General features: G+C 47.5%; 1 protein-coding gene across 1 annotated transcript in view; it reads left to right on the forward strand.

The window, feature by feature from the left end:
- Positions 1-24,236, forward strand: part of DLGAP2 (DLG associated protein 2) — a 603,057-nt gene that overhangs the window by 321,328 nt on the left and 257,493 nt on the right. The window contains 1 exon segment of the mRNA XM_024986325.2: positions 11,636-11,668. Coding sequence (XP_024842093.1) covers positions 11,636-11,668 — 33 coding nt within the window.

The raw sequence follows: 24,236 nt of genomic DNA on the forward strand, positions 1-24,236 counted from the left end.
TGTAGAAATTGCAAAGAACTCCTCAATAAAAAGAGACAATAAGCCAATAAAAGGATGAACAAAGGACTTGAATTGATACTTCTCCAAAGGAGATGTGCACTGAGCAAATAAGCAGTTGAAAAGATGCTCACATCAGTATCCATCAGAGAAATGCAAATCTAAGCATTATGGGATGGCATTTCATACCCATTAGGATGACTGTAATCAGAGACAGACAATGACAAGTGCTGGTGAGACTGTGGAGAAACTGAAGCCTTCATAAACTGCTGTGAGGACTGGGCGGGAAGATGGCGGACTGGAAGGATGTGGGCTTATCTTCTCCTGCACGAACTCCAAAATTGCAACCCACTGCTGAACAACCATCCGCAGGAAAATGTTGGATCCCACGAAAAAAAGATACCCCACATCCAAGGGCAAAGGAGAAGCCCCAGCAAGACAGTCGGAGGGGTGAAATCACATTTAGAATCAAATCCCAGACCCACCAGAGGTGCTCGGAGGGCTCAAACAAGACCTTGTGCACACCAGGACCCAGAGACCCAACAGAAACTGAGCCAGAACTGTATTTGAGTGTCTCCTGTGGAGGTATGGGTCAGCAGTGGCCTACGGCAGGGGCAGGGGTGCAGGAGACCTAGTCACACAGCCTGTGGCCTAAGCCTCTTGGAGGAGGCTGCCATTAACCTCCATAGAGCCTCCAAGCAGATGACCCACAAACTACAGAACAGTTATGCCAAAGAAATTCCAGCACTGTTAAGAAAGTTCTAGGAACCACAACAGATTTCCCAACCTGGGGATCAGGCAAAGGGACTGAGAGCCCCCAGGGAATTTGCCTTTGGAGGCACTGGGATTTGATTACAGAACTTACACAGGGCTGGGGAAACAGACTCTTGGAGGACACAAACAAAACCTTGTGCTCACCAGGACCTTTAATGTACTCTGCATGTAAGTTAAATAAACAGGGTGACAGTGTACAGCCTTGACATACTCCTTTCCTGATTTGGAAACAGTCTGTTGTTCCCTGTCCAATTCTAACTGTTGTTTCTTGACCTGCATTCGGATTTCTCAGGATGCAAGTAAGGTGGAGTAGTATTCCCATCTAAGAGTTTTTGATAGTTTGTTGACCAACCTAGACAGCATATGAAAAAGCACAGACATTACTTTGTTGACAAAGGTCCATCTAGTCAAAGCTATGGTTTTACCAGTAGTCAAGTATGGATGTGAGAGTTGAACTATAAAGAAATTTGAGTGCCAAAGAATTGATGCTTTTAAACTGTGGTGTTGGAGAAAACTCTTGAGGGTCCCTTGGACTGCAAGGAGATCAAACCAGTCAATCCTAAAGGAAATCAGTCCTGAATATTCATTGGAAGGACTGATGCTGATGCTGAAATTCCAGTCCTTTGGCCATCTAATGCGAAGAAATGACTCCTTGGAAAAGACCCTGATGCTGGGAAAGATTGCAGGCAGAAGGAGAAGGGGATGACAGAGGATGAAATGGTTGGGTGGCATCACCAACTCGATGGACATGAGTTTGAGTAAGCTCTGGGAGTTGGTAATGGACAGGGAAGTCTGGCATTCTGCAGTCCATGGGGTCACAAAGAGTTGGACACGACTGAGTAACTGAACTGAACTGAAGTGTAAATAGTGTAGCCACTTCAGAAAACAGTATGGTATTTCCTCAAAATGCTAGACATAGGATTAGCCTGTTACCAAAAGTTCCATTTCATGGTATATACCCAAGAGAAATGAAACATATGTGCACTCAAAAACCAGTTCACAAATGTTTATAGAGGCATTGTTCATAATAGCCCAAAATACCAATAGCTCAAGTGCCCACCATAAAATGGATAAATAAATCATGGTATATCCATTAAATGGAATATTATTTAGCAACCAAACAAAAGGAAGTACTGACACAGGCTATACCATGGATGAACCTTGAAAACATTTTTCTAAGTGAAGCCAGTCACCTATCACAACCACATGTTATAGAACTGACCTACATGAAGTGTTCAGAATTGGCAGATCTATACAGCATTAGATTAGTGGCATGACTGCCAGGGGCTGAGTTGATGAGGGACTGGAGGTTGACTGCTAAATGGTACAGGATGAAAATACTCTAAAATTGATTGTGGTGATGGCTGTGAAACTGTAAATATGCTAGAAATCACTGAATTGAGTTTAAGTGGGAAAATTGTATGGTACACGAATGGTATCTGAATAGATTTGTCATAAAAAAAAATCACTAAAGAAAAAGAATGAGTAGTCATTTTCAAAGGGGGAGCAGAAGGATACACTTCATCCCCTCAGCATGTGCCGAGGCACGGATGAAGGGTCCTGACTTGGTCTGTGAGCACGGGGTGGTCTAGTGTGGTTCTGGTTTAACCTGGAGGGTAGGTGCTTCTGCTCCATGCTAAGAGGCGAAGGCTCTATTATTTAGGAAATGGACCTATTAACAGAATCAGAACAGTTTTAATTTCCACATTAAGACTTTTGCTGAAATTTGTTCCTGTTACTTATATATTATCAATAACTACCTTTCAATTCAAATGAACACATTTGACCTTCTAAATATTCTAAGTGTGTTATGAGTAGGACTCCTATATGTCTTCTAAACTCTTTGTCATCACTGCATAGCATTTGGTCACTTCAGTGTTCAGGAAGTGGTCCCAATGAAACTGGTAAATGAAGCAGAGAACTAACCTAAAAATGTAAGAGTCCTAGAAATTTTCAATAAAACCTGGAAGTAGAGAAACAGTTTTCCTACTAATCACAGTTGTGTTCATGAAAATTAAAAGGTGAAGTGGTGATGCTTCTGGATCATCAGCTACTGCTCAGACTTGCCTCCCTCTTCCCCTCCTCTGTTCCTGTCTATTGATGTTACCTGTTCCTCCTCGGCCTCTTCACCAGGCAGATGCTCTGGATTTGTGGGGCCACTCACACTGTTGTGCATTGGGGTGCAGCATGGAGTATGGTTTGGGTGCCCATATTTTAAATCGCATTCAGCTTCTCAGATCTGGTGACAAGACTTGCACTGTAGCTATGTTTGGCTCCAATTTAGAGAGAGATTTTATACAGTCTAAACTATCACAAAGACTTGTTCCCTTTGAAAAATAAATTCAAGCTAAATTCAGAAACATTTTAAACACTCTATACTTTTTCTTAAGGTAGGTTTAACTCCCTTTCAACTTCTTCCACTGCATACACATGCCAAAAATGGGGGAAAATAGGTTATGATAAGTCAAAAAATAGAAGATACCAATTCAGGTGGAGCTGAAGTGTGACAGCCATCACCTGGCGAAGGATGTTCTAACTTTTGCAGTGGAGCTCTTTCTGTGTGACAGCCTGAGTAATGAGCCCAGACTTGACAATAAGGAACCACCTTTGTCCGTGATGCTGAATGGTGCCTCGCTTATCAGCTCCTGTGAGTCCTGCTGTAATAGATGAGTACCTTGCCACAAACAAAGGAAGAGGCTTCAAAATAAGTGCTATTTTGCTGACACTTTGGGACAAACTAAGGACACACTGATGTCAGGGCAAGGATATTTGTTACAGAAGGTTCTAGTGGAGGTATTTATGGCTCAGGGAGCTGAAAGTCACCCTGCAGCAACCTTGGACCCCTCACTACTAAGGGGCTCCTGTTGGGGTGCCCATCCTGGGTCTCCTGGTTGTCACAGGGTTGCAGACTATTGGGTTCTTCTGGTATTTCAAACAAATTTCCTTTAGTTTGACAATGATAAAATAGATCATGTCCATGAGGCCAATATTTATTTTCTGCGTGAGATTATCAGAAATAGATATTGCATTTGACTGAACATCTATTTCTCAAAGCATCATTAAATGCTTATGAGCACCTATGAATGTACCATTCTACATCACAAGGATTCTCAGTGCAAACACGTGCATGTGTGTGTGTGTATGTGTCCATCTCTGTGTCTGTGCCAATCAGAGCACAGAAGGCATACAGACAGTAGAAGCATTTGTATAATTACATGTGTATAAAAATGTATGTATTTATGTTTGTATTTTTATATTATGTATTTACACATATTTGCATTCATATACATACTCATATATTTAGGTATGCATGTATATATGTGTGTACATATATATGTGACTAGCTCCCTATGGAGATATTAGTCAGATGAATGACTAAATATTTATGTAAATGTAGTTGGTGTGGCACAAACTACTTAAGGAATGTCAGCTTATACTGTTAGATTGATGAATAGGGATTGATTGTAATACAGTGTAAACCTTGGGGAGATTTCCTCTTCAAAACAGGACTGGAATCTCCATTTTCAAAGACTCTCCTAATTCTAAGAAATACCTGGTATGAGTGCAAGGAATGCTTAGCTGTGGACTCCGCACAGCCCAGCTAGAGGGGAGACAACCCCCTAAACCATTGACTGAAGTGTAAAGACCCTCAGGGCCCATAGGAAGAGGTAGCTGGTTCGCCTCGGGGCACCTGGTCAGTGGGGTGTGTCGATTGAGGCTGGTCCTCGGGAGGGGTGCGAGACACGATGACAGACAGGGCAGAGGTGACAGCGTGACCAGCATGGGGACTTTGGTGCAGCAGTGGGGTGGACGTGGGTAGGAGGCAAACACAGGAGGCTGTCCAGGTCCAGATGGTGGGAGTGGCATCTCTGCTGGAAGCAGGCACCTGGAGGGCCGGGGGGCCTTCGGCACCAGCAGCTCTGGGTCTGTGCATCTGAGCTTGGGGCATGTCGTCAGCATACATGACGGGTCCTTGAAGTCATGTAATTAAGTGAACATACCCAAAGAAGCCTTGAAAAGTGAGACAAGCAATGGGTCAAGAGCAGGGCCTGGGGGACATCATGTTTTTAGGAGAGAGGTTGTTGTGGCAGCTTGTGATATTGAAGAGACTGAACTGGGGCAGCTCCTTGGAAAACAAGAAATTAAGTTTAGCATAGCGTCTTCATGCCATTTCTGTGAGGACAGTGGAGTTGATGGGACAGGACTGCTCACGCCCTTGAGTATTTGGTCAGTGCTGAGAAAAAAAATGGCAGGAGCCTCCCATGTCCAGAATCCTTAGGTGTCATGGCTGCATCTCAGGAGCGTCTGTCACCCAGCAATATTAATAGATCCCTTGTCCTTACGGCCACCTTGCCCACACGATCAGCCAGAGGAGAATGCCTTCATCTCTTTGGGCACCTGTCTTCCTGGCTAAATGAAAGTAGTATACATATGCACTATTGATACCATGTATAAAATAGATAACTGGTGAGAACCTACTGTACAGCTCAGAGAACTCTGTTCAGTGCTCTGTGGTGACCTAAATGGGAAAGAAATCCGAAAAAGATGGGATATATTCATACATATATCTGGCTCAGTTTGCTGTACAGCAGAAACTACCACATTGTAAAGCAACTATACTTCATAAAAATTAATTTTAAAAAAGAAAAATAATCTAGTCACTTGAGTCCAGTAGTTCTGGGAATTAATAAGATTGAAGTCCTAAGCAGCATTGAATTCATAGATAAAAATGATGTGGAAATAGAGTGGCCTGTCAGTGCTACATTGGGAACACTTACTCTTGGATCACTTTGCGTCCCAGCGCATCTTTGCCAGGCAGTGAGCATGCATTTGAATTGAATAATCTTGGAGAAGGAAGTGGCAACCCACTCCAGTATTCTTGCCTGGAGAATCCCATGGATGGAGGAGCCTGGTGGGCTACAATATAATCTTAGGACCCTGTTTTTCCTGAGAGATTCTAAGAAATCATTTAACTTCCTTATATCAAGCTGCCTTGGAGGATAGGTCAGCTCCCCAGAAATGTTCCAGAGTCAACCATGGCATTGTGGGGAAGGGGAGCGTTGACAGCTGGAAAGCGGTAAGCAGAGGTGTGAGCTCACAGGTGATGTGGCTCCTGAGCAGGTAAGAGACACTACACATAGAAGTCGTCTTCTTGACAAAATATTTTGAAAATGATTAGAAACAAACTTGTGTGATGCCTTCCTCAGAGACATACGCTATCCTTCCCCGAAAGGGTTCCACCATCTAGACAAGGCCTGCTCCTCCTGCCAAACCCAGGTCACTCTTGCCAACCCCAGGCATTCCTAACATTTGGTGATTGATCAGCATGTGCGAGGTTTGGGGGAGGAGTTACATGATGATGTCATTCACTGCTGGACCAGCCCTGGGGGTAGAATCCACTGCTCCCCCTTTGATAGGCAAATTGTGTCCTGTGCATTGAAATTGGAACAAAGACAAACTCAGATGATGGTAATATTAACAGCTAATATTTATAGATGGACTTTGTGCCAGAAATATTGTTTTCCTTTATTCTTAACCTGTGTGCATTTTAAAGAGTGCCTTTCCAATTACAAATTCACACACGTTCACCAAGAACTCATTTCATCCTCTCTGTCTCCCACCTAACCCCTAGGACCAGCCTCCTGCTATACACTGCTATTACTTAGAAATAACTTACGGTGAAATCTGCTGTTTACTATTCTAGGCTTCCCCATACATTTATGAATACACAGAACCACGTGTCACAGTATAATATTATCAGTGCCTACCACCCAGCATAAATTCTCGCACCCAGTAGGCTGTCTATACATATTTGTTGAATGATATTAAAGACAGCGCTTTCGTAATTGGAAGAGGCAGTGTTCAACCCTTGACTCTATTTTTTAATGTTTCAGAGTTTTTTCCAGTTTAGTACACAAGATTGCATAGAATGAGCAAATTACGATTTATTCACGTGTTCCTTGTTGATGAACAGTCAGGTTTCTTGAGCTATTATATTTTGTCAGGTGATACTCTCAAATAGTCCTGTTGTCTTACGGTCATATTATCATATACCACGATGTCATTGTAGGGCCATGCTGTGACCTGTCCTGTGTGACCATAGTCATGCTGTCCTTTTGTCATGTTATTATAAGTTGTGCTGTCTTACAGTCATGCTGTCATCGAGCATAGTTGTGTCGTCATGTATGTTATATGAATTACCATGTAGTGGTGTCATACAGCCATGTCATGCCTGTATGTATGTGTGTATGTCCTGTTATCATATCACATGTTGTCATATTAGCACATAGTTGTGTCATATAGCTGCTCCATGTTTTGCCATGAAGCCATGTTGTTCCTGAATCACGCAGCATCACCCCAAGTGCACGGGTGAGTGAGCGCCATATGACCGTGCCGTCTGCGTGTCTGGAGAGCATGCCTGGCTCCATTCGAGGGGTGTTTTGCCTGCGGGGCTCTTGCTGTGGACCTCCTCCCTGTGAGAGCACACGGAGCATCCTGTGTCCTGACTCCCGGCTGTCCTGAGGCTTCGGAGACGAAGGGTCCGCCTCCCCTTCATTCCCGGCCCTGGGGGAGTGAAGGCAGACTGGGCACAGGCACAGTCAGTGAGTGCGGTTGGCACAGCCCACGGCCCAACCCTCTGAGACCACGCCCCTGCCCACCAGGGCGACGCCCTCCATCTCAGGCCACTCCCCCAATCCAAGCCACTCCTCTCCCCAGGCCATGCCTCAGCTCAGGCGTCGGTCACACAACCCCTCAGGCCACGCCCCCTGCCCAAGCCACTCCCGCAGCCCAGGCCACACCCCTGGCTCATACCACGCCCCCAGCTCTGGTCTCCCAGGTCACCCTTCTCTGCCGCAGCGGGTGCCCTGCGCCCTGCACCTAGCCGACCGCCTTCTTGGAGCACCGGGACCCCATCTGCTTCCTGCTGATGGAGTGCTGATGGGAAGAAGAAGCCTCAGGAAAGGGCTGCCCTCTTCTCAGTGATCTTGAAGTCGGCTTTGCCTGCAGCCCTGGTGGCCTCACGGATCTGCGCCAGCAAGCTTGGCAGGGCACTTGCAGGGCTTCTGAGCGTCAGCTGTCCCCCCGGGGCTCCCTGGGGAGCTGCTGTCAGCTCACCCCTGGGTCACCTCGTGAGAAGGGCGGGCAGGTGGGAGAGCGGGGAGGTGACTGACTCACTCACAGGCCTGAGACAAGCAGCTCCACTGCAGAACACTTTCTGGGTTCACACCGGCGTCCCTCTCCGCGTAAGGATGAGAACACGTGTGCACTCACACAGGAGAACGAACTAGCTCCAGCGGGCCAGACCTGCAGCGTGGGCACAGGCGAGTTCTCCGGGGTGCACCTGGAGCAGGGACAGATTTCTCTCTCTCGTGTCAATTAGCATATGTGAGTGTAGTCTTCTCCTAATTTAAGTGAGACTCTGCACTAATGATGGTGAACTCACAATGCACCACGTTTATTCCCTCATCATTGCTGCAGTCTTGACCGGGGGTCTCTGGGGAAGAAGGTGGTAACACAGACAGAATCCCGGGGGCCCACGGGATCCCGCCTTTACTGTCACGGGATTCCAGGATGTGATCAGCTGGCGCAGGGCTTGGGGATGTGTCTGAGCACAGGGAGGCAGAAGCCTGAAAACGCGGAGCCAGAACCTCACCCACAAAGCCCCACTCAGTGCCTGGTCTGTGCGTGTCAATGCACTTTAGCAGCAGCACAAACCACCTTTTAGACGAGGACCAGATGAGAAACCAAGCTGAAGGGTCAGGGCTTTCACAGACCTCGCAGCCCCAGTTCAGAGGAAGCCCCCCACCTGAGTGGCTGTATCGCATACATACTTGCCTGTGAATTAGCTGCTTTACAGCAAATCCCGAGTGACATGAAGCCCATCAGCAGCCTAGGGTCTAGGTCCCCTGAGCCCATGGTCAGGGGTCCAGGCTGCACCCCCTCTGTCACGTTGCCTGGTGCCAAATCACTCTTTCCACCCTCCTACATCCTGCCTTCATCCCTGGACCATCCTACCCCTCCCCAGACTGCCTCATTTAAGATGCTTCATGGTTTAGACCAGTGAGCCCAGTTTCTCTCTCTGCCATGGCTCCTCCCGCTGCTGATTGAGCCCTGGGGAGGAGAGGAAGGTCCCAGATCGCAGACACTGACAGCCCTTCTTATTTGGGAGAAACGACCCCCAAAAAGCCCCGTGAGCCACACCTGCTAACCCCAAGTCCACTCATTGCCACAACATGAGCTGTGAGCATCCTGCTCCATCCAGAGCTGCGGCCTCTCCTACGACTTCCCACACGGGGGCCTCAGGCCCTGGGCCTGGTGCCTGTCCCTCCCTGCCCCTGGCCAGGGAAGCCCCAGTGCTACCGTTCACTGCCTAAGTAAGTTCCTGGGAAGCTTCCCACAGCCTAGCCGTGGTTTCCACTCTGAGCTGCTGCTGTTCACTGCACATTGTCCAGCCTCTGTGACATTAATCACATCGGCCTCTATAAGGCCGCCTTTCTCCTGTTGATACACAGGGCACAGGACAGGATGGGGTGTAATTGGGGGCAGATATTCCTGTCAGGTGACAGGGAATTTACAGGAGGTGTGGACTCGGTGGTCTTCATCTGTTTCTGGGAGTGTCAGTGTTCTCACGTGGGCATCCTGTGAGCTGACGGTGTCCAGGATCCTGTCAAGTCCATGGACCCACCGCACCCTTGGGAGGGGAGACACCTCGTGTGTGGACCTCCCGCTCCAGAGCCTCCCCGCTGCTGCCTGGGAGACGTCTGTGTTACATTAGCTACTTCTCTGTGAGCACGGCCAGGACCCCCAGGCAGGACAGACTCTAAGCATGTGCCCACCCTGCCATGTGTGCACATCCGCCCCATGCGCCCAGCTGCCAGCAAATCCCCAGCGCTGATGGGGCTTGTCCCTGTGTCGTGGGCCCTTGTACCCAGACACCAGGTAGGGATCCCTGGGTGGGGAGTCCCAGGGCCACAGCTCTGAGGCGCTCGGAGAGGCAGCAAGTGTTGAAGTTCAGAGTGGGTGTCATCACAGTGAGGTCCACAGCCCGCCGTCCACTTGGGTCACCATCCGGGGTCAGTTGTCATTCTGGTGTGTGTTTCTGATGGTGAGGTGGTAACGTCTGGAGGTCACAACCCTGGTGATGAGGATCAGCCCTGACCAGCGTGCCCACTCACACAGGCTCAGCGCTCCCAGCATCTGCTTGTTCCCTCCAGCTCATGGGAGGTCAGGTGCTCTGGGAACTGTTTACCCCAGCTCGGGCTGGCTGCCCCAGGAGACATTTGCTGGACGCGCTGGGCCCTCACTGCCTCCTGTTACCAGTGCCTGCGGCTCGTGGCAGAAGGCCGTGCTTGATATTTAGGAGAAGAACCTGTCAGGCATGCAGACAGTGCTGGACCAGCCACTGCATGTCCTGGTCGTGACACACGGATGACAGATTTTTATGATCTTGCTGGAAACGATTCTTTAAAGACTAAGGCATAAATGCATTAATAATTGAATTTGAAATGGCATTTGCTTAAGACTTGCGTTCTGGAGAAGTTAATATGCCACGGGCTCAACTAATACCATCTCCCTACTTCTTCTTTGAACCAAAGAATGATCCTTGGTTCACAGAATCTGAATTTCCTGAGGGTGTCCGTTACTGGGCCACCACCATCGTCATCATCATTGTGCTGTTACTGTGGTTTCAACTTGTGGGATAGTTTTGAACACATACAACATAATAACCTGGAGGGAGATGAAGTCCACTGAGAATGTCTTGAATTTGTGGGTCAGTTTTGATGCAAATTCAGTTATCATTGCACGATTCTTGTACCAAGTAAAAACCTGGTGTTGTTTGGTCCCTTCCAGGGCAGCAGGGGCAGAGTGGGTCAGGGTCGAGTGTGGGGCTGGGCGTGAAGCCCTCTGCCCTGTGGCCACCCCTCCCCTGCCCCGTCGTCAGCTCCCAGTGGTGACCTCCCCTCCCTGCAGATGGGCCGCCTGGACCCTTGTCACAGTGACAAGAGCCCCTGGGGCCTGGGACATCCCTAAATGCAGCCGGTGCTGGTGGCCCCACCTACACGGAGCAGCTGAGTGTGTGCAGCGTGCAGAGAGTGGGGTGCAGGAGCTCCTGGTGAGCTGGGGAGGGTGGGCTCCTTCACGGCGGGTCCTTGGCCTCTGGGGTGGGAGTGTTATATCTGCCCTGTGGGGCTTTCCCCTGGGCCTGGATTTGGAGGGAAGTGGAGGGGGAGAGACCCCAGGGCTGGGAGTCCTGTGTGCAGCCGGCTCTGCTGTCCAGGTTGAGGCTCTTCTGGAAAAGGAGGCCCTTTGTGCAGGGTCTGGGGGGATGGCCCCGCAGCCCCACCTGCACTGTGTCTGCAAGTGCCTGGCTTCTGCTAAGGTGCAGCCCGCGGCGGTGTCCCCGGGGATCCTGGGACCTCCCGCAGAGCCTGGTCCCCAGTCATGGGCCTGCTTTGTGAGCACTCGGTACTTGTCCATTTGAGTGTTTTTACTGAAACACAGCTTTATACGTTTGCTTATAATTATTTGTGCTTGAGATATCTAACAGAGTTGTAATCAAAGTTTTCAATATTAATATTAAGTGATAAATATATTGCCGTTATTTCAGCTGAGTAATATGAGTCACGTACAGCTGTGAACGTGTGTCTAGTGTGAGCAGATGCATCTGACACAGTTGCTGCTATTTAAAAACTGTATCATGTAAAACACCTGCAACAGTGGTTTCTTTACAATAAAATCTGCTGAGATGCGAGGTCGGAGCCCTTCGTCCTGCCAGGGTGGCCGGGTTGCAAGCAGGCTAATGTGAGTCTGAGTCTGTGGCTGAGCCGGGACTGACCAACGTCTCTCTCTGTTCTGTTTGCAGAGTCACAGTGCACCCTCTGCGGAGAGCCAGAAGGTGAGTGCCCCTTGTCCCACGAGCCTCAGGTGGGCACCCCCTGTCCTGTGATGGACACCGTGGAGCCCGTCGGAGGCAGGTTACAGATCCATAGCCTGGTCTTTGCAGTGTTTGATGAAAAAGTGAGGAGGAGAATCAGAACCGAGCATGGGACAGGCACTGGGTGGGAGATGCTTGTCTCCAGAGGAGAATTGGCACTGCTCCCAGACCACAGCACTCAGATGTGGATTCAGAAATGTATGAGACATGTTTTTATGGGCTTTAGATAAATTAGCTGGTGTGCAACAGGCCTCACATGAAAGGAGGCCTCTGGGAGCCCTTCCTTCCTAGTTGTCAGGGTCGGAAGCCAAGAGGGTGGGGTCCGAGCAGCGGCCCCCCAGCAGCGTGTGGCGTGTGCCCCCCACGGGGCTTCCATCCACGCATGGGATCACACCACCAAGGAGGTGTCTGCCCATGAGTTGAAAAAAGAGTGAGCAAGGGGGTAACTTGAAAATTTCATCAAGCACTGCACTACCTGGATTTTGTGACTGTTTGGAACTGCTCTTGTGCTATTTGAGGATCATGTGGTGACACACAGAGCTGCAGGTAGCTCAGATGCTGATATCTTAAGCTTCACTGTTATGGAAATGCGAAATCTAGGCCCTGGTCAAACAACATTCAGGGTTTAAGGTCCTGGGGCAGCTGCTCCCAGATGACGGTTGGGAGAGGGTTTCATCTGCGTGGTGTGGGAACCTCGGAGATGCCAGGGGTCATGGGGGGTCAGGCATCCTGGGGGTTGTGGGTGTCCTGGGGTGTCTGGGAGTGACAGATGGAGTTCTCCAGTGTGTCCTATGTCTTTTCCTGTTGTCTCAGCTCTTCCTGTCGTCCCCACATGGGCCGAGCCCATGCCTAGGCCTCCCATCTAATCCCCTTGTCCTCTGCGCCCCCACTTTTTGTGGAAGTGTGTGCCACACACACTGCAGGAGTCTTGAAGCATGAAGCTGTTGTTACATGGTGGTGTCTGCAAACCTGTGCTGAGTTTCACTCTCCATGTTGCCGTGAGCCGCCGTCCGCGTTCCGTGGGCTGACGGTGTGTGCGTGGGGTTGTTGCCAGTGAGTGGAGTCAGCGGAGCCTGGTGTGCAGGGAGGGGTGAAGCGCTGATTCAGGCACACGTGTCGTCTGGAATCCAGGCTGGGTCGAGGGGTGTCAGTGTTTCCATGGATGCCCGGGGGGCAGGTTGGAGTGGACGAGCCCTGGCTGGCTGGCAGCAGAGCACGGTAGAGCCAAGTCCAGGTCCAGGCAGAGGCCCAGCCCTACACTCAGACCCAGGCCTGCCCGACCCGGATGAGCTGCGTCCACCTGCCCGAGGTCCAGGTCAGGAGCGCTGTCAGCCCAGCAGGGGGACCAGTTGGGGGAGGGGAGACGCAGCTGTCCTTGTTCTGGGGCAGATGGGCTTGTGGATGTTTAATCAGAGTCCAACTGTACTTGGTGTGAGAGTGACCCCAGTCATCCAGCCGGAGGGGCCCTGAGGGTCAGGGTGGTCTCAGGCTGCAGCCAGGTGGCCGTGGGACCAGGGCTGACCCCTCGCAGGACTCCTCCCCTCTCACAGTCATTTCAGGGTTTCAGACACGCAAGTGGGGTTGCTCCACACGAGAGAGCAGGAAAGATTGGATGGCACGGGCTCAGCTGTGCTTTATTTTTTGAAAAGCACAATCATATGAATATTCATACATTTTTAAATCATTTAAGTAATTAGTCTGAGTGAGGGCTGGCTGGGTGCAGTGAGCAGAATCTGAAATCAGCTTTTTTGTTCGTAATTTCTTCAGCAGCTTCTATCAGTTAACTCATAAGCCTGCTGCAGAGCGAGGATCAGAGCCAGCGGCTGGCGGCAGGATGTCAGGCTCAGATCTGGGCCCATGCACTCATCACACCCGGAAGGTTAAGGCATCAATTGATGGAGCTCCCTTTTGTGTCAGGGCTGTGAACAGTGTTTCACCACTAAACCAGTCAAGTGGGAAACACCTATTTGCATTTTAATGATGAGTTCTCTGGGAGAGAGCAGTTCCTGGATCCAGATTGAATAGTTAGCGTTGCCTCAGATGATAGTATCTATCATGCCAGTGAGACTGCGGACCAAGCTGTGGGAGGCTGCGGACCTCAGGACTTTGAGGTTGTGGGCTCCTGAACTGCAGAGGCCTGCTTTCCGGAGATCATGAAAGTTTAATTGTGTGTAAAATGCAGATCACAGTTTGAACATGCCAGTTGCTTACGCTCTCTACATTGCAAGGCTTCTAAAATTTGGATGACTATGTTTTTCTGAGATGAAGATGTTTAATGGAATTTATTGTTATTTATTGGAATCTTCCTTTCTACCCAGAATGGGGACCCATTTCAAAAAAAAGAAAAAGTTTAAAATTTACTAAGAGCAATCTTATTTGTTGACATAATTTTCTATACTAATTTAATAAATTAGACCATCTCAACTTGTGTCATTTTCCTAGTGGTTCCTGTTGTCATTTAGACCTTGGAAGTAACTGGATGTCATACAGCAAGGTTACCTCCTAAGGTTTCCTTGACACTGAAAGACTCTCTGAAGGTTTTGTATGATATAATCCATCACTGTAATACAGGGAGATGATTTAGGGTATATGGTGGTTTTCAGACATCACTGACAGGTGCATGTTACCACTTGCCTATTAACAAGCGCACCAAGAAAATTGTGGACCGTGGTGGGACCATAGCCAACTGTTCATGGACTTGTCTGTCTATTTACACTCTGTGGTTCAACCTGCTCTCCTTCCTAAGAAATTTTCTGAGGTGGGAAGACAGATCCTGATGCCTGGTAGGGTCGAAGAGAACTTATTTGAAATCTGCTCTAATGTAATGACAGTGTCTTACATTTATGTCATTTAACCCAATTAAAACTAGGGAATGAAAAAGGCTCTTATGATACAAATCTGGCATGCAGGAATGTGCTACAAAAATGTTATGATGGATTTTAGAAAAAAAGATTTTTCAGTGATAGAGACCTTAAGATGATCACTTCAAAGCAGTGGACCATTTGAGGTGGCATATACATCAGATCGTTAGAAGTGGACATGGAACAACAGACGGGTTCCAGATAGGAAAAGGAGTACATCAAGGCTGTATATTGTCACCCTGCTTATTTAACTTATATGCAGAGTACATCATGAGAAATGCTGGGCTGGAAGAAGCACAAGCTGGAATCAAGATTGTCGGGAGAAATACCAATAACCTCAGATATGCAGATGACACCACCCTTATGGAAAAAAGTGAAGAGGAACTAAAAAGCCTCTTGATGAAAGTGAAAGAGGAGAGTGAAAAAGTTGGCTTAAAGCTCAACATTCAGAAAACGAAGATCATGGCATCCGGTCCCATCACTTCATGGCAAATAGGTGGGGAAACAGTGGAAACAGTGTCAGACTTTATTTTTCTGGGCTCCGAAATCACTGCAGATGGTGACTGCAGCCATGAAATTAAAAGATGCTTACTGCTTGGAAGAAAAGTTATGACCAACCTAGAGAGCATATTAAAAAGCAGAGACATTACTTTGACAACAAAGGTCTGTCTACTCAAGGCTATGGTTTTTCCAGTGGTTGTGTATGGATGTGAGAGTTAGACTGTGAAGAAAGCTGAGCACCGAAGAATTGATGCTTTTGAACTGTGGTGTTGGAGAAGACTCTTGAGAGTCCCTTGGACTGCAAGGAGATCCAACCAGTCCATTCTAAAGGAGATAGGTCCTGGGTGTTCTTTGGAAGGAATGATGCTAAAGCTGAAACTCCAGTACTTTGGCCACCTCATGCGAAGAGTTGACTCATTAGAAAAGACTCTGATGCTGGGAGGGATTGGGGGCAGGAGGAAAAGGGGACGACAGAGGATGAGATGGCTGGATGGCATCATGGACTCGATGGACACAAGTTTGAGTGAACTCCGGGAGTTGGTGATGGACAGGGAGGCCTGGCATGCTGCGATTCATGGGGTAGCAAAGAGTCGACACAACTGAGCGACTAAACTGAACTGATGCATCAGATCACTGGGAAAACGTTATTTGTAGAAATGCCAATCCAAAAAAAAACAAGATTAAGGTTAAAAATGGGAAATCTCAGAAAGTTTGAAGTGAGAAATTTTCTTTCTAAATCTGAATATTTTTTTACTTTGATCATTTAAAAACAGAAATTGCATACTGCTACTGGAATTTTGAACAAACATATACACTCCAATGTTTTATTATAAATAGAATGAGTCCAAAATACTTCGTCTCCCTTCATAACCCCCGAGTAAAAACAAACAAACAAAAAAGAATTTTCCCTGTATTTGTATTATTATGTTCTTGATTTTTTTAAGTGCAAATATTCAAGATTTTCCCTACTAGTGACTATAAACGATGGAAATTTCCGCACTATTTTTATACCTTAATTGAGAGTGTGTCATCCTGAGATTTTAAGGCCTCTCAACAATTAGGGAAAATAATAAGGTTGCTTTTAGATAACTGGGCATCAGAGGGTTCAGTGAGAAGCATTCTCCACCCCCTCCCAGCCCCCACCCCCGTCTGTAGAAATGGGGGCGTCGGTTCTCAAATAGCAACAACCAGTGCCCCTCTGGTCCTGAGATCATAGCTTTTTAATTGTATGCTTTAGATAAAAATTATTTTCTTCTGATTGCTCTTCTTGGATGGTTAGTGGAAGATAACCACCATTTATTAAGTTCTCCACATGCGCCAGGCACTCTAGAAAAAATTAGTGTTGCTTAGGAACTGAAGAATTCACCTAATTTGTGAGAGAAAACAGAACCCTGCTCCAACCAATCTGTCTTCCAGGACCTTAAAATGGCTTGTGTTATAGTGGAAATCAGAAAACACTGCCTAGGGGAAGACAGAGAATACTGTTCCTCATAAAAGTTTATGATGGGGGCATAGAAGCATGGATGACATCCCATCCCTGCTACAGACATAAAGTCGCTGCACGATTTTATCAGCATTTGCTTTCAGCACGTAGTTGAACTGGATGGAATGAAAGAAAGTGAGGGAATCGCTTAGGTCCCAAGAATTAGCGGGGCATTGTAAACCTGGGGGTGGGCGTGAGTCCCGAGGCAGTGGCCCCTGAGCAGTAAACCCCGAAAGGATGGGAGGCGGTCAGAGAAGAGGCGTGCTGCACCTGCAGGCTGGAGGCGCCGGGGGGAGGGACGATGGGGAGGGATGCTGGGGCTGAGCCCCGGGAATGAACCCCAGAAGCTCAGTGAGCTTCCCCATTTGTGAGAGAAGGCCTGGAGAACATCCGCCCGAGAAAGCACTGAAGGAAGCTTATCACATTTCCACGGCCATGGGTAGAACATGGTTACCAATGGTACGCACACTGCAGGCACGGATGTGAGATCTGAATTCCCACGAGCTGAGTCAGAGGTCCATGTGGTGAATTAATGTGGACATTGTTCTGGAAGCAGAAGCGTTTAGGATTCTGTCCAAGCCTGACTGCTGTGGCTGATTCCAGTCACAAATTATCTGCAGGATCTTTGACAAAATGGGGCTCCAGGAGCTCCTTCTCCACTTAAAAATAACCCTCATTTTAGATAAACATACAGTGAAATATTGCCTGTCGTATAAAGAAACTTCAGGGTGAGAAACCCTGATAGAAGCATGAGAATCAACAGACCTGCAGAGGTGCTGGGTAGGTTTAAAATTACTAAATAGATTTTCAAAAGGAAAAGAGACCAGAGTTAAGGAAGTATCTGGTATGAAAACAAGGACAGATTATAAAAACAGTGTGTCTAGAAACAAGAAATGTCATTGAAATTCGCTGCCGTGTCCATATGTTGTACGTGGATTTGACAGAGCTGGAAAGAGAAGAGCTGACTAGGAAAGTGATACGAGGCCGTCAACTAGAGCTGCACGCAGACACTGAAGGGGACATGAAACGAGAATGCAGGTGCAGGGGAGGCGCTGTGGAAGCACAAGCACGTGCCTGGAGTTGGGCGCGAGGTGAAGGAGAAGGGGGAGATGAGGCCTTGCTCGAGAAGGAAAGGCTGAGGTTTTCCCAGAACTGAAGCAGCAGGTCTCGCCTCTTGATCCACAGACTTCCAGTGTTGAAGACAATACATAAGGCATGCCCACATCTTATAAAGGGAAGCTACAGAATATGCGGGCTGTACAAGTGATCTTAAATATAGCCAGAGAGAAGACACAGACTACGATGACAAGGAGGCTTCCCATCGTAAAGGCTGATGCCAAATGGACTAATAACCAACCATTTCTGAGAAAATAGAGGGAGTGAGGAAGATGCCACACATGCAGCAGAAGTCTCTCCAGAAGAGGCCAGAGAGGGTGGAGGGGTGGGGAGGCTCAAATAACACAGAATACGTGAGAAGAGAGGGTGGAGGGGAGAGACCAAAGGGCTCAGATAACGCAGAATACACTAGAAAAGCGACTCAGGTGTTTTTACACATCAATAAAATTATTTAACGATAAAAAGTCACAGTTCTTAGAAGCTAAAACAGTAGAACTGACTCAAATATGCAAAAAAGAAAAAGAGGATTACAACGAGAAACTGACAGATCCAGAATCCGATGGGAAACCCTCGCCTCAATTTTTGAGCAGAATCTTGCAGGAGGGAGCTGGTCCCCAGGGAGAGCAGAGGATCCAGGGCATTTCCCAGGCACCCAGCATCCCTCCTGGGAGCCCTGTCTGTTGTTTGCTGAAGGGAGATATTTCTGGCCAAGGTGAAGGTTTAGTCTTCTGCTTGACCTCAGTCCTTCTGTGCTGTGGCTCTGTGGCTTGCCCAAACGGTCTGAGCTTTTATTGGAAATGTTTGTAGGAGTCCAGGACCCTCTTGGCTCCAGAGGAGCAGACATTCCTTGGACCACACTCTCTCAGCAGAGCATCTCTGCCTTCTCTTCTTGGGGCCATGAGTTAACACATGGGCCCTCTGGATTCTGGTCCTACCTCCTAACACAGAACTGCAGGAGTACACAGACAGGCTGCAGAAGGGCTGGTGGGGACTCTGTGTGTGTGTGTGTGTGTGAGAGAGAGAGAGAGATGAGCAGGGAGGGAGATCATGGGACACACGGGACTGGTTGGCATTTGTTATCTCAGCAGAGCTTAGTTTCATGTGTACAGGGAAATGAGACTTGTAATATATTTGTATTCAATGTAGAAAAGTCCAGAAAAGCCTTCAGGGACTAGCTGGTGCTCCGTCTCCCTGACCGGTGCTCCGGGTGCTCTCCATCACCTGCAGACACTCACCCTCTGGACACCTCTGTGCCCTGTTGTGCTTCCTCTCAGACTTCCTCACCTCCTTCCTCCTCTCGGGGTTCCTGCTGCAGCTCAGTGCGTGTCAGACTCGGAGCTGAGCGCTGGTCTGTCAGCGCTTTGAGCACAGGAGCCCTGTCGCTTCATCTCTGCTCCCCACAAGCCCATGTTCCTGACTGTTAGGGTGTCTGGTCTTACTGTCGACCAAGGCAGTTGTTATAAGGTACGCTTCAACTCAGAGGTGAAGCCACAGCCATTACGTGTAATAGAACAGAGTGAAAATGGATATGAATTGCACACACCATCTGGTGTCTGAGACTGTCACAATTATGCATTTATGCAGAATGATATAAAATGCACAAATGAACCCTAATTTGCAAATTTCTTTTTTTTTTAGATTATGCAATATCTGAGTTTTAGGCATTCAGCTGGCACTGAAACAATTTTACCTCATTACTTTTCTCAAGGAATAAATAAATATTCTTTGTTTCTGGTCACTGGACAATTTAAATATCAGATTTCAAGTTTACTATGTGTAGATAAAGTACTGTCTATTTTCTCGCCAGTAAACTTAAGCCCGTTTGTTGCCTTCTGAAGCATGTATGAGAGGTGAAGGTGCACATGGAATATATGTACTTGAATGCTGAGAAGAGTCAAATCAGAGGTGTTCCTAGTAATTCGTAATAAACCACCCTGCAATACTGGGAAGGATGGATAAGGAGAAATTTAACATGAGGCCAGGCTCTGACATTCGTCTTCCCTGTTAGAATGTTGCCGTCAGGAATGCACGAACTTTGTTTTAAAATTTGAATCTTACCATTTCACACCAGTCATAATGGCTGCGATCCAAAAGTCTACAAATAATAAATGCTGGAGAGGGTGTGGAGAAAAGGGAACCCTCTTACACTGTTGGTGGGAATGCAAACTAGTACAGCCACTATGGAGAACAGTGTGGAGATTCCTTAAAAAACTGGAAATAGAACTGTCTTATGATCCAGCAATCCCACTGCTGGGCATACACACTGAGGAAACCAGAAGGGAAAGAGACACGTGTACCCCAATGTTCATCGCAGCACTGTTTATAATAGCCAGGACATGGAAGCAACCTAGATGTCCATCAGCAGATGAATGGATAAGAAAGCTGTGGTACATATACACAATGGAGTATTACTCAGCCATTAAAAAGAATACATTTGAATCAGTTCTAATGAGGTGGATGAAATTGGAGCCTATTATACAGAGTGAAGTAAGCCAGAAGGAAAAACATAAATACAGTATACTAACGCATATATATGGAATTTAGAAAGATGGTAACAATAACCCGGTGTACGAGACAGCAAAAGAGACACTGATGTATAGAACAGTCTTATGGACTTTGTGGGAGAGGGAGAGGGTGGGAAGATTTGGGAGAATGGCATTGAAACATGTAAAATATCATGTAAGAAACAAGTTGCCAGTCCAGGTTCGATGCACGATACTGGATGCTTGGGGCTAGTGCACTGGGACGACCCAGAGGGATGGTAGGGGAGGGAGGAGGGAGGAAGGTTCAGGATGGGGAACACATGTATACCTGTGGCGGATTCATTTTGATATTTGGCAAAACTAATACAATTATGTAAAGTTTAAAAATAAAATAAAATTAGAAAAAAAAAAAGAAAAAAATAAAATAAAATAAAATTTGAATCTTATTCATATCATCTCAGGATCCATGGGTAAAACACCCCCCATTCAGGTTGCCTTTTGGTTGATGTGATGAGATTTCAGTGTCCTCAAGAAAATTCTTTCCGTCTTCTCAAGCTCCAGAGAAGAGAGAAGTGAGTGCTTGTGTTCCCTGAGAATGAGTCCCTGCAGAGGGTGCATTGTCTCCACTCTCCACCTCTTTTCCTGTGATTTTCTGAGCCTGAGTTTTGAACTGTACATTGGCAAACGTCGTGAGAACCCTTTGGGAATGTCATTCTGAGGTGCCGGGTGCCGAGTGCTGAGATATTTTCAAAGACAAGGAAGTGTCTCTGTGCCTTGGACCTTCGGGCAGAGTAGGTTCAGGGCTCAGTGACCGTCCTGGTGCCTCCAGCCTTGGGATCCACCTTCTCCAGTGGGTCCCCAGAGCGGCAGCAGGGCCCTGCCAGCCACGAGACACGCCTCAGGTGGACAGAGGAGAGGGGGAGGGCTGGCAGAGCGTCAGAGTCACGGCTCAGCCTCTGGGGCTCCAGGACAGCGGCCTGCACTCTCACGCGCCGTCTGCCCTCCTCTGGTGACTGGGCTGTGCCTTCATCCTTGCCTTCCTCTTGGATTTTCTCCCTTTTCCTGCCTGCATTTCACAAGCACTGACTGAGCCCCAGGACTCTACACTGGGTGCCGGGAAGGAAAGCTGGAAGGCACTGCAAGCTAAACTGCGTCCTCTGAGCTCTGAGAATGGACTGGAAAGACTATCCATCATGGTCCGCAGTGTCTGTCATAAGAGATTCACAGAAGATATGACTTGAAGTCAAGGTCGAACAGTTGACCTTTCTCCAATACTTGTCCAAGTTTGTGTTTACAGTTTGGCTGGGTTTTAGGAGTTACTTGTTTTTAAGTGACTGACAGAGATGAGAAACCCTTCCCGCTGAATCCCTTGTTTTTTATTAATAATATATATTCATAATTTTGCTTTTCCCTCTGATTGTTACATCTCAATACCAGTGTCACGAATAACAAGTTATTGAGTCTTCCCAGCATCTATCAGTGTAGAATGACCTTGGAGGTAAACTTTCCAACATAGAATTTCTGTGTTCTTCCCCAACCAATCTTGTGATCAAATGACCCAGAACTCAGGCTGTGGACTTACAAGTTAGCAAAATGCTTGCAAGTGCTTTTAAAAAGGGAACAATTGCTGTGGTGTCACAGACAGACCAGTGGTCTTGGAACCTAGAAAGCAAACTAGATGTCTGACTCATTACCCTAAAAATGTTGAACTAACAGTGGTCCCCCCTTCATGGGATCCCTGAGGGGTCCTGTGAGAGAACGTGAGTGGAGGTGACTGCTTTCCTGGCTGGCGAGCGTTCTCAGGAAAGGCCTGGCCCTCGGGCATGCTACAGGTGGTAGATTTCTTCCACTTCTCTTTCCCATGTTTCCCTCTTGAAAAGGCCCCTCCCTTCCCACTGTAGACACACTGTCTTCCCTTTAGCTCTGCTCTCTGTTGATCATGAACACTCCCCGCCCCCAACCCGGCTGTGGACCATGGGTGGTTTTGTTTCCTAAACACTGAGTGGCCTCTTCTCACCAACATGGGAAATGACGTGCAGGCAGGGGCTGTGTAGCCTGAGCAGGATCAGGAGTGTCAGAGATGCTCAGCCACGTGTAATGAGGGGAGTAGTCAGGCGCGTTCAGCGTGCTGAAACGTGTTTCTCTGAGACGAGAAATGGAAAGAAAAGTAGGATACGCAGTGGGCAAGGGAGAGCCTTTGCTGGATGTGACTATTGATCATCTGAACTTCATTGACTAATAGGATACAAAATCATTGGCTCTGCCCTTAAAAATAGGTGTTGAAATATATGCCTTTTTTGGCTCTTGCCTTATATCCAAAGTTAATCACTTTCCTAGAGAGAAACAAACACAGTGTCTGCCTCCAGGGATAGGAGAGTGGGGCCAGGAATCAGGGGCTGGTGGTCCAGCTTCTTCCTGTTGATGGAAGCGTGAACTTTCGTGAGAAGCTGACCCTGTGGATCTGCTGTTCGCAGCCAAAGAGTTTCCCAGTTGTGTGTCTACACACACACACACACACACACACACACACACACACGTCTACAGAGAGAGCTCTTAGCTTCTAACATCTCCTTCTATTTTCTAGATACTCTGCATGGACATCAGATTGGTTTTCATGACGTTACACATCATTGACCTTCAGTTTAGTGAAACCCAGTGTCTTACTGTGAGGTGTGTGGCAACAAAGGCAGATGGGAACAAATTGTTCAGAACTGTGACTAGGGCTGACCCACTTCCTGTTGTTCAAGTTCATAAATCCTCTACCTCTTTATGAAACTGATGGCAGTTCAGGCAGAGTAACTATTGCCAGGCTAATTAATAAGTTAAACTAATGATAAATGTACAAAATAAAAATGTGTGAAAAGAGGGGAAAGAGTATAAATTAGGAATACGAGATTAGAACTAAACTGGTTTTGAAACAAATCCAGCTTTCTCCCCTTAGAACCTGTAGACCTTTAACAAATTCTGTAACTTCACTGAGGCCAAAACTGCAAAATGGGGAGAACAGTATCTACGCTCCAAGGCAGTTTTAAGATTGTAGTGGCCAGCGTAGTGCCTGGCATGTGTAGGGGCTCAGTGACGAGTGTATCTGTTTTATTTACTTTTTTACTCAGTTGTTGATTATTCCGTTGCTGCATTTTTATTCCGTGTCTAGTTGTCAGGTATTGTTCTAGGTATTGGGACAATACAGGATGGGGAGATAGCTGTACATCTAAAGAAACGCTGACAAAGTGGTGGTTGTAATAAGTAGTTATAAATAAACCAATGGCTGTAACAATGATGATGATGAAACAGATATAGTAAAATAATTTTACTACAATTGTAGTAAACAATTTTACTACTCCCAGTTCAGTTCAGTTCAGTTCAGTCACTCAGTCGTGTCCGACACTTTGCAACCCCATGAACCGCAGCACGCCAGGCCTCCCTGTCCATCACCAACTCCCGGAGTCCACCCAAACCCATGTCCGTTGAGTCAATGATGCCATCCAACCATCTCATCCTTTGTCATCCCCTTCTCCTCCTGCCCTCAATCTTTCTCAGAATCAGGGTCTTTTCCAATGAGTCAGCTCTTTGCATTAGGTAAAATTTGGCTTCTAAGGTAAAGAGGCTGCTCAGGGTAAGGAGAGAATAGAGGAGGAGAGAAAGAATCTTTCTATTTAATATTTTACATCTTAGGACTCCTGTAAAAGGTAGCTATAGAACGGTTTCCCTTCCTTGACAGAAGAGAGAGCCGGTGAGAAGGACCTGTCCCACCCTGTGATGCCTGGTCAGCGCCTGAGTCAGCACCTGTGCAGGGCGGCAGACGCCTGTGGGCTCAGGCAGGGTCCCTTGCTGTCACGCCACCCGCGGATTCCTCAGGGGCCTGCACCAGAGGAGTTCCCGACCTCTGTCCTGACGCTCTCAAAGGCTCGAGAGGAAAGCAGGGAAGAATCAGCACCCAAATGGCTCTTCCATCAGTCCTCCAGACCTCACCATCCTTGGCTTTTATTCCGGGAGGGGCCCAGGGTGGGAGAGGTGTAGGATGTGGTGGCTTCTTCTGAAAAATGCTCAGTGACCCTGAATAAAACAAATTTCCACTCAGTCTT

Source organism: Bos taurus, chromosome 27 (genome assembly GCF_002263795.3).
Source record: "Bos taurus isolate L1 Dominette 01449 registration number 42190680 breed Hereford chromosome 27, ARS-UCD2.0, whole genome shotgun sequence".
Classification (NCBI taxonomy): domain Eukaryota; kingdom Metazoa; phylum Chordata; class Mammalia; order Artiodactyla; family Bovidae; genus Bos; species Bos taurus.